The sequence below is a fragment of the Platichthys flesus genome, chromosome 19 (assembly GCF_949316205.1).
Source record: "Platichthys flesus chromosome 19, fPlaFle2.1, whole genome shotgun sequence".
Classification (NCBI taxonomy): domain Eukaryota; kingdom Metazoa; phylum Chordata; class Actinopteri; order Pleuronectiformes; family Pleuronectidae; genus Platichthys; species Platichthys flesus.
Genome location: NC_084963.1, coordinates 7884310 through 7895676, shown reverse-complemented (window position 1 = coordinate 7895676; position 11367 = coordinate 7884310). Strand labels below are relative to the sequence as shown.

At 39.6% G+C, this 11367-nt stretch overlaps 1 protein-coding gene across 1 annotated transcript; it reads right to left on the bottom strand.

Moving 5' to 3' along the window:
• Positions 1-5570: 5570 nt before the first annotated feature.
• drg1 (developmentally regulated GTP binding protein 1) lies at positions 5571-11363 on the bottom strand. The gene is made up of 9 exons (XM_062413085.1): positions 11191-11363; positions 9739-9862; positions 9252-9427; positions 9090-9159; positions 8690-8859; positions 7630-7760; positions 7098-7265; positions 6801-6923; positions 5571-5925 (listed from the first exon to the last, which is right to left on the bottom strand). Exons 1-9 carry the CDS (start codon positions 11227-11229, stop codon positions 5826-5828), a joined length of 1101 nt encoding a protein of 366 aa, XP_062269069.1. The 5' UTR covers positions 11230-11363; the 3' UTR covers positions 5571-5825.
• Between the last annotated feature and the right edge of the window lie 4 nt (positions 11364-11367).

Sequence of the window (11367 nt, the reverse complement as noted above, 5' to 3'; positions counted from 1 at the left end):
TCCTACTGTCTGCAGAGCTTTCTAGGTTGTCAACGTGTCAGGGTAGAGAAAAAAGGTGATTAACCGTGTGTTTGTGCACAGCAGCCGCCGTTGAGCAGTCTAATGGGATAATCTGTAAACCTTAGATTCCCTGTCTGGGCCTGAGGTCAGTGACAGGCTGAATGGTTTTACTGGAAGCTCTGTCTGCTCAACTGATCAGCTCGATATTACAAGATGAAATAGCGACATAAAACTGCAGCTGCATCACTACATACTTATTCTATACAGTATGAGTTGTCCTCTGAAGGTCTCTCCATACAGCAGAAATACCAAATTATTTTAATATTTATGTTTATATGCATGAAGGGCAATGTTGGTTGTCAAAGTTACTGTTATATTTGAGAATAAAAAGCTACCTAAAAACCTATGAAATAATTAACATGGAATATATTAACATGAAATCATCATAGTTACTGCCAATATAGTTTATTTTCTACACACTAAAAGACCTGCTTATATTTATGATTTCAGGATGTAGGACAAAATCCTTAGAATAAACCTATTATGATCAAATTTTTTGTAAACATACAAGTATATCATATGATGTCCGCTCTGACCTTCTAAAGCTTGACAAGGCTTTCACTTAGTTACAGTATTTTCTTTATTGTAGATAAATGCACAGGTTTTGTTTTGACAATGTGAAGGTTTGTCTAAATGTAGTTTATGTGTTCTATTTTTATGTCCAGGTTAAGTTTGTGCTCGGTCTAAGGTTATTAAAGGTTGAATTCCATTTAGCTGCTTCAGTTTCAAGGTCCTGAAGACTCACTGTCACACTGTCACAGTTTATTGAGACACCAGAATAGAACACATTCATGTAATTAGACACGACTGTCCTTGTCAAAAATATAATAACAATTGCAGCTGAAGTATAGCAAACAACCTTATTTGTAGTCAGAGTGCGGTTTGACAAAATGAAGGTGAAACCAACAACAACACTATCCATCTTTTTAACTCTGGTGTTGGTCAGACTGTATTTCCCAAACAAGGCAGGTCGTCTTTTCCAGGAAATATGATGAATGCATGTATGAATATAATATTTTCCAGGAGGAAACTTATTGACTCATACAACAATACAAAACAAGTCTCTTGATGCACTTGATGACAGCAATGGTCTTCATGATTCAAACCAAAAACTGCCGCGGCAACATCTTATATATTGTTGTATAAAGTTAAGTACAAAGTTGTGTCGTAAAGAAACAAGTCTGGTTTAATCATCTCAAATGTATTGGTTGAATGCACTTGTTGGGATCGACGTTTTGAAACACCACACACTGAATTCAAAATAAGTATCCAAGCACTTTATGGAAACAGGAGCAATATCATTTTGTCCTCTTTTCCAGAACTCGCTGTCTGAACCCGGTCGGCTTGTCTGTCTCAGGAATTGCGCAATGTCTCAAAGTTTGATTTATAGATGTGTGGTGTGTCCCGTGGTCTGAACTGAGAGCTCGTTGCTTTAATATATGACCTCCACCAGCTGGAATTATCAGCCTTAGTTAAAAGCCACTGTGCACTTAATGTAATTGATCGTTTCCGCAAATCGACCATTTTGGAACCAACCTGCTTGTAGGAAATGACAGGTTTATCTGTGTGAACGCTATAAACCCAGCGACACACACACGCACACAACACACACACTCTTGAAAAAAAAGAAATTGGCGCCAGTAAAACACACAGGATATTGCGATAATATTTATTGGTCATACTCCTACATCTTATGACATCATGAGATGTTAAAAGAATAAAGCATAAAGCTTAAAGCATAAAGAATAAAGAATAAAGAATAAAGAATAAAGCACAAAGAACAAGGAATAAAAAAGAAAGAACAAAGAATAAAGAATAAAGAACATCAAATACACATAAAGATCTCATGGTTATTGGTCCATGGTTGGTGTCTTCTCTTCAGTCTTTATTTTGCACTATAACATTATCGTAGTGATAGTTTATTGCTTTAATATAAAAAAAATATAGAAAAAAATGCAGAAGTCAGTCAGTGACTTAAAAATAGAAATCTGAATTTTATTAAGAGCTTTTAAGTTGACGACAGACGGCAGCTTGTGCTCCGAAGCCTCCAAGGTGCTTGGCACAACCATGGACAGAAGATACACTGCATGGTTAGATCAAGCACAATGGAGCCCTGGGCAAAGAAGAAAAAACCCAACACAGGATCCAGCTTAGTGTGAGGTATCCGAGAGACTGGAAGGCTACGTTTGAAGATTTAAAGTTAGAGGAAAATAAACAGTAAAACACCAAAAAATCTTTTATACTTGCTCGTCATCCTTAGTAAATGTGGTACAGGGTCAAAACATGGAAGTATTTTCTGGGTTCTAACAGTTGAAAGAAGGTCCAGTGGTTCGGTGGCGTCTGCAGGACAAGAGACCAAAAAGTCTAAAGGTGTGAGGGCGGGGATCCGCACTCAAAGACTTACTGTCAAAAAATAAAAATGGCAACGCTGGTTTACACAGTGAATACAGAAGCAAATGAACACAGTCGCAGTTAAGAACATCTGCAGAATAAAAAAAAAAGCGATTAGTCATAGGTCACACTCAATGCGGAAAAAAGGGCTACTCCCTTCCTGCGCACAAACTGCGTCAAACCCCTCCCTCCGGGTCTTCGCGCCCAACGCTACTAGACACGAAGAAAAAAAATTCCCCAAAAATGAAATCCTTTGATACAAACGATTATTTAAAAAAAGATTTTTCAAGGAAAGATTTACAGAAGGCCCACGACGGGTGGCTTAATAAAATCAGTTCTCCATCAGTCTGTTGGGTGTTCTTCAACGGATCGATGGAAACTAAGTTTGGGTAATTCATCAGCGATCTTGTTAAGCGCTGCAGCAGAGTCCAGTCACTGAAATTTTACTTGTAATCGACTAAAATAAAGAAGAGTCTTGGCGGCCAGTGACACAATGAACTCCAGGATGACAGTAAACAGCTTTATTGCCGTTGTCCATCTGAGGACATTCACCGTCTCCTTGGACTAAAGCCGCGGCCACTCCTGACGTTTTATCCCTAACTGCGTTAACGGTCACTGGGCGCAATGCTTAAGAGTCAGGTCAAGCTGAGAGCGGTTTCTCCAAAGGCTTTGACAATCTCGTTACCTTCTCCTGCCTGTTTTGTTTCAGCTCCCCAGGGACGTCTTACTAGAATGAGAAAGCATGGTGCCATAATCAACTTATACCGCGTAGGCAACTGAGCCACTTTGTGTGATGAAATTACACCCTGATGCATATGTATGTGTCTTGGAGAAAAAAAAAAAGCTGGCGCCTGTGGTGGCGACCAAATGGCGTGAAAATGGGAGAGTGTTGGGTGGGATGGTGGAAGGTGGCATGGGAAGAGATTTTTTTGTTTTTCACAACAATGGGGATGTTTTAAAGTGATGGCTGATGGGATGGTGAGATGGTTTTTAATGCGTGGATGATTGTGACACATTAGGATGATCTCTTACCTTGAGTCTGGTGGTTTTTTTCCTTCGTCAAAAATGCACAATTCTTTTGAGTTTCAAAGTTTTGTATAAATCTCAGAATCAGATTTTAAATTTGACTGAAAAAAAGTTTAAATAAATGATCTTTGGAAACAAATTATTTAAAACATAAAATTACACACCAACAAATTATAAAAATTTGAGACTTAAGTCATACCTTACTGTGCTTTACTGACAACCTCAAGCTGCTGTCATTGGAAGGTCTTCCCTTGAAACCCACCTTTCCATCCGCTGGACCCAAAGTCGATGCTGCCGGCTGAGGAGAGTTGAAGGCGGTCGGGTGCTGAGCAGTCTTTGGAGGGGTCCTCCAGCTTGCTCTACTTGAGACAGACTGTCCAGACTGCGTCCTCAGCACCCTTCAAGTCCCCGTCTCCTGCCCCTCCTTCCAGCTAGGAGGGGTTGGTGATGTTCTCTTGGGATAGGTGCAATGGCAAGGAGGACTTGGTCAGGCTAGGATTGGATGTGGGTTGGGGAGTTTGGGGGGGCCGCTGGGTTCCGCATTTCATAAATATTAATACAAAGTCCTCCCTCTCCAAATGGGTAGATTCTTTAATTTTGTTAGAGGGGGAAGTGCTTTATTCACTTAATGGCTTTTATTAGTGCCCGGTCTTCAACTCTTTCATTAGCTAAAGTGCTGCTGTAATTTACAGGGTAAAAGAGGGTGGGGAAGAGGCGGTGTCTGAGGAGGGTTGATCCTGCTGCTGCTGGACAGCCATGCATTACCCTCCACCACTGCAGCTTTCCCTAAAAAAAAAAAAGAAGTGTCTTTTCTCTCAGTAAGAACTGTCGTCTACAACATCAGATACACTCTCAAAAGCAGCCTCACTGAAGACTAAAGTGAGGTACAGCTGCTATTGAGCTACAACAGAGAGTTGCACTTTTTATTCATACAGTCATTGGAAAAGAAACCCTGTTGCACATATAACATTAATAATATTAAAACAAATGTCTTGTTTGTTATCCACGTTGTTCAGACTCAGACCCTTTGTAACCACAGAATAACCGAGTGTATCGATGGTTGCTTTTGTATAAGTGTAAAAAGTTTTGTGGTTTTTCTCGACAACTACAAATTTTACTGAATTTTGTGGATTAGGTTAATTGGGGATCAGGATTTGAGATATTTCTTTTCTTTGCCATAATGTCTTTTTTAATAATTGACATGCAAGATCGGTAGAGTTGCATTTTTATATACAAAATATTCTGTATTGTTCCAAGAAGAAACATACCCTAACAAGTTTTATATATTTTGTGTATAATTTTTAAATTATAGGTGAGTTTATTTCACCTGACAAATCTGCTACCACATCTTTGCAGTGTATCAAATATGCTGTACTACAATCACACACACGTTTGGAAAAGCTCAGCTCAACAGTCTTTGCTCGGTTCATTGGTCTTTATTCTTCACATTTCCACTCGGACAATATCGTACTATTTACTCTGCTTTGCACTTGCGCCATCCTCTGCAGTCACCGGCTTCTATCAGTTGCTCAGACACAAAATGGCTGCTCCACTTCTTACAGGTTGCAACATATTGACATTAGATAATGCTCGCCTCAAGCAGTGCTCCTGGGTCTGATGAAATGCTCTGGATTCTTACTCTGTGGAGTCTTGTTAGTTGTGAACAGCTGGCGGACGATGTCCCCAGACTGCGTCTGAGTGAATGAACTGATTAACCTGAGTGGCCGTCCTTACGAGAGGGGGTGGGCCAACAGCCTGAATAACTGCCTTCATCATCAATGTCACATAAATCACTTCTCTGGACAGGGCTTTCAAAGGAGACCTTTTTTCCTTTCCTGTCGGAGGCGGACTCGAGTGGTCGTGGTAAAACTGCTGCTTAGAACTGCTGTGATTCTGAGAGGGCTGTCGAACTGAGAGCAGATTCAATGATACGTTCCTGTGGTACCGAAGCAGCAGTTTGCATGTAGCACATTAAATCACATAAATTTAAGTTAAGAAGTGTGCCTAGTTATACTTCTTAAATACATGCTAGCATTCATATGCGATTAATAAACCCTAATTTAAGATGGGTTGATAAAAAGTCAGAGGCAACGTTCCTTTAAGTTTTTATTGTACAGATTTTAATGCAAGTCTTAAACCAATATTCAATATGAACTAATCATGGTGGTAAGTAATGTAGGTTATTTTAAAGGTGACACTCGCATTCATTTCATTGGTTTAACTTACAGCAAAGAATCTGGGAACCACACAACACAGTTGGTCTGATGGATATGTTCGTCGATTTACCCAGCAACTGTACAAAACACTTTGTGATACGCCGGCCATGCAGGGAACTGGAGACTCCTTTTTTACTTCTTCACCAGCTGGATTACGTCTTCGTCATCCATAAGGTGGTCCTTGCCCACCTTTTGAGGGTTATGTTTCACCGAAGCTCCCCACACAAGAGCACTGAAAGAGGAAGATTTGAAAAAAAATTATAGTACGTGAAGGATGAATTAATTTTACACCATTTTGAAGAGAAGTAAAAAATGAGCAAGCTCGTCCGGCGAGCGTCCTATTTAATAAACAAATAAAATAGGTAAGAGATTTTATTCTTTCTCTGCAGCAGAAACACTGGATCTGCAGCTATAAAGGAACCTAGAGGGTACAATGACATCCTTTAGTTACCGCGGCTCTCTAATCGCATATGTGACCTGTTCATTCCCTGGAGGACGGCTAATGCTTAGTAGCACTAACGTATTGACTGATTGACGATCTTAGCTCCCCCCCATTTGAAGATGGTGGAGCCACACATCATCTGAGATCCTAATCCAAACTCTCCAATTAAAGCTTACATGGCGTATCTCACCACTAAAAAGGCAATGGCTGTGATTAAAGCGACTGTATTGTTTCAATAACAACGAGTCATTTTGTTGTACACTGGTTCTAATAATGACTGTTCTTAAAAAAACCTTAAAGAAAAAAGCAAATGAATGATGTGAAATGCAGGACAAAGCACACAACTCACCAATATGTTCTAAAACTGCTCTTAAATTAATCTTAGTCTTGCTTCGAGTTAATTCAACTACGTGTAGTTTTTATTTTAAATGTGACATTGCTTTAACACTTTTCAAAAATACATTATAAATTATAATATAAAACAATCTTTATAGATTCTTTAACCATCTTAATCATGTTAACCTTGAGCTGCATTTTATATTAAAACTGAAAAAGAAAATTATGGAAAAAAAAGAAAACAGTTACCACTCTTGGAGCTGCGTTTAAGAGAAATGGAGAAATTATCAAATCTATGCTGGTGCTCAGAGACGGAGAATGATACTCACTATTTCAACTCTTTCATGAGGCTTTTGTGAATCTTCAAGCAGAAATCCTCGACTGTAGTTCGGCCGTCAGGGAGGACAACAGGAGACGTGTAGTCAGGAAGCTGGCCTTTGGGTTTGGTGTAGCTGCAAATTAAAAAAATCATCTCTGTCAAATTTTTGCAAATGCATTACAGCACTTGTATCTAACTCATCAAATTTTAAAATGAATCTGAACAAATTAAAATATCCAAATTCTGCAGCTACCGTCTTTCCCCTCCATTCAAACCCCCCTGTTAAGACTGGATTATAATCTCTTACATGCGCACAAGTCTTAGGTAATCCCACATCCTCTCCAGCAGGTCATCGAAGTTCCAGTGGTGGTGGGCTGAGATGGGGACAGTGTGGGGCACCTTGTAGATGACGTCCAACTCCTCAATGGAGATTTGATCGATTTTGTTGAGCACATATATGCACGGGACGTAGACCCTGTCGTGACAAGAGACTGTAAGTGGCTGCTGACCATTCAATTACTGCACAATCCACAACTATCAGTGTTCAGCAGTGGGAAAGGAATTCCGAACTCTTGGTTTTACATACATTCACATCATCCACATACTAAATTTTAAAGCAATTGTTGTATTCTTGCATTTAAGGTTTCTAGGTTAGTGATGATAATGATTAACTAAAGATATAATACAAGTGGAAACACTGCACTGCATAGGACATTTACCACATTTACTAATGTATCTGCATTGGTGTAGTAGGAACAGATGAGATTTTTAAGGCTCCAGCAGGCCGCACCCACTGGAGATGACTAAGGCGGGCCCATTCTGGCACTTCAGCAGCTTACCGATTTCCCTCCACCACATCAATGAGGTCATCGGCTGTGGAGTCGCTGCGCAGAGTGATGTCGGCGTTGTGGATCTTGTACTCGGACAGGATAGACTTCACCGTTTCAGAATCCAGCTCAGTTTGTACACACTAAGGAGGAAGAGGGAGGGTATGATGTCTGTTAACACGAGCGGTAGAGGACATATGTTCAATATGTTGAATAAAACCAAACTGATATAGAAGTATATATATTAACCCATCAAAGAGGCAGAATATGTACACAGATAATATGTGATATATATATATATATATATATATATCACATAATGTAAAGAATTGCCTGCGCAAATCAGGCAGAGGCAGTGTTTGCTAAGAACACTTTTTTGGGAGGAATGCATATTCATTAATTTTCTTTGGCTACACATACACAGACAAACATACATATATAAATGCCTATATATTGAATCTAAAATTGGTTTAGGCATCTGATCCAATACTCCATTGCGGGATGGGCTCTAATATTAGGTACAGACAGTATTAATGTTTTCACGTCGTACATCGAACATCACGCTTCTAGTACTCTCGTGAAAATCTATACCTAAAAACATGTTAAGTCAATGATAACTGTTAATCAGTTACAAACCAAATGTTGGCACGTTACAGAAATAAGTGTAATCTCATGCATGGCCAGTGGGCGACAGCATCGGACAGTTTTCAGCTTGATTTTACCAGAGTGAAATAACATTTACCCAATTTATTTCTGCAGATCGGAACAAACTTTAAACAACTTATTTGATCCAAATGGATTCCATACATTTATTTTAATTAATTGGAGGCCAGAAAAGATCCCATCCTCAAATTACACTGACAAATGACTTCAGACATCTGCAGGCGGAAATAGTGGCAGCATCCCCCCACGCTGTAGTAGTCTCACTTTTCAGTTGGTTATAAGGACAAGTAAAAACTCACAAATCTCATCACTGAAATCTAGTGGGAACTCAGACCTGCAGTACTTTTTAATTTCAGTGACATATGAAGACATGAAACTTTAAATTGCTGTTGTGCTTTTTGAGAATTACTGTGGCTGTGAAGTTGATGCCTCCTTTGTCCTTCCTCTTGAAACCAATGTTGGGTGGTTGCTTGTTCAGTCGGATGCCAAAGCCCTCCAGCTCATGCTCTATGAGTCTCTTATGGAGAAGAGGCTTCAACACATCGAGCACGATGAGGATCAGGTTGCAGGTTCGAGCAACTGAAAAAGAAAGGAATGACATGTAAAGACAGCACTCACCTCAACTATCATTAGAACACCAAATGAGGGAATTTAATTAGCAAGAAAGTCGTTTCATCGCTCCAATAGTATAAATGACATGGTGTATTTAAGTCGTCGAGAGGCCCATGGAGGCACAACAACTTACTAGGACACTTTGTCACCCGTTTGTATTTGGTGAATAAAAACCTTCATTAGTCTCAAATCTTTACCTGCGATGACCTGTCGGCCTCTGCCCTTGCCATCCTTGGCTCCCTCAATGATTCCTGGGAGATCGAGAAGCTGAAAAGGAAGAAGGCAAGAACATAAAATAAGCAACTTAAAACATCCTAAACAAAAAAGGTTGCAGGTATCAAACAAACAAATCCTTGTACCTGAATTTTGGCGCCTTTGTAGCGAATGACTCCAGGTACTGTGGTGAGAGTGGTGAACTCATAGGCGGCAACCTCAGAATACACGCCTGCAAGGTTACTAAGCAGCGTAGACTTTCCTACGGAAGGAAATCCAACGAAGCCAACACGAGCATCCCCGGTTTTTGCTACATCGAAACCTAAAACACAAAAAATAAATCATACTATAATCAAATACCCGCTGTGATGTATTACGGAACAGAAAAGGGTTTAAGATATATTTAGAATAAAACAAACGGACTCGCACAGTGCTCATAATGTATACAAACCATTTAAAAAGGACCTAATTCACCCAACTCTAAGATACCCTGCTTAACTTGGTCAACCAGCTCCAAAGATTGTTGTAACTTGGATGAACACCTGACCATATACACAAATACAGCTAATCCTTAATGGATCACTTACTTGTCTTTCCACTGTAGGTAGACGGAACATTTAAAAATGGTCTTACCTTCTCCTGTTCCACCACCGCTGCCTCCTTTTGGGGTGATGAGTTCCCTCCTCAGTTTGGCGAGACGTGCCTTGAGCAGACCCAAGTGGTGAGCTGTGGCCTTGTTCCTCTGCGTCCTGGCCATCTACAACCAACAACATGAGGTTTCAACCCTGTTCTTTGCATGACGGATTTGTAAAAACCAGTGATTAGCAAAAAATATATACTTTTTCTGAATAATAAAGCTAATTGCGACCGATACGGTAAGAGATGGCTGAGAGTAATGATTCTTTTTAATTTGTCAATTATGTTGACAATTAATCAATGACTGGGTTGCTCTGAAATGTCTCAGAGACATGACTGGCCATTAAACTGCATTTGACAATAACAGAGCAGATGAGTGTTGTATAACAATGAAAGCTGGTCCAAGGATCTGTTGGTTTTCATAACAGCTAATTGTAGATGAACTTAAGTTATCTTGTTATAACCTTTTATGACTGACTCATATACTATCCTGTTCTATTTCAGCTCAAATGATCAAGCTACTCAAAGTAATAATACTCCTCTACATCTTTAATATTTCTAGTTTAATTAATACTTTAACTCTTACAATATTTTCTCCCTGTGCTGCTACTTGTTGATGCGGTTTTGTCATTTTTATTAATTTCCTCTAAAGGAGGTTCTTATCTTACCATATTTAACATTAACAACGTATTTCTATTTGGAGAAGACTTTTGTTAAGTGCCACTTTCAAACCCTATACATTACTGTAAACTGATACAGGTTCAGATCATTTAACTCTGATACACTAATCTCTATCTGTGCAGTTAAATGGCTAAAAGCTTTCACACTATATATATATATATATATAAATAATTACATATTCTGCTCACACTATAATCTATTAACAACGTATGTTATTTCTATTCTATTCATTTCTGTATTCCATTGCACGTTCACTCGTTTATTACTTTTACTGATTTCTATCCACTGCTGCTGAAACACATGATGGAAATATCAAGTCTGATCTCATCTCATTCTAATGTCCCTATATGGAAACCACCCTTGAAAGGAAACATCCAGAAACTCATTTAAAACGCAGGCTACTGGGTGAAATTCATATTCCGCTGATTTGATCATGGGTAACACGATTTAATAGCCACAAGATACATATTAATGTGCAGTTACTAACATTAGTTTAGCCCTGAGAAAGGTTAGACCCGATCTAAGCCAGCAACACGAGGATTAGCCCCAACATTCAATCAGTTTTATTCTTTTTATAATACAGCTACAAGTTAAATGAGCACATACAGATGAACGCTGTGACGTGTTAGTGAACTGAATACAGATATATGTGTGTGAGGCCCAGCTGTGGGAGCATCGTATGCTAGCAGCTAGCGGTTAGCTAAAACGTGACTGATTCACCGGGCCTCTTCTTCTTCTTCTTCTTCTCTCTCTGCTTTTAAAACTCACCTCGCTCTCAATCTCCGCTATTTTGTCGAGGATAGTCATGGTGGCGGTGATTCGTGTCGACGACCAACGCTGCCGAGGGAATCTGGGGAGGTTTCTTTACATGAAGAGTTAGCAAAGGCTAGGTTGCGTCCGCCGAGCACACGTTGACCCGCCGAGTGCCGGTTCGCGGGAAAACTC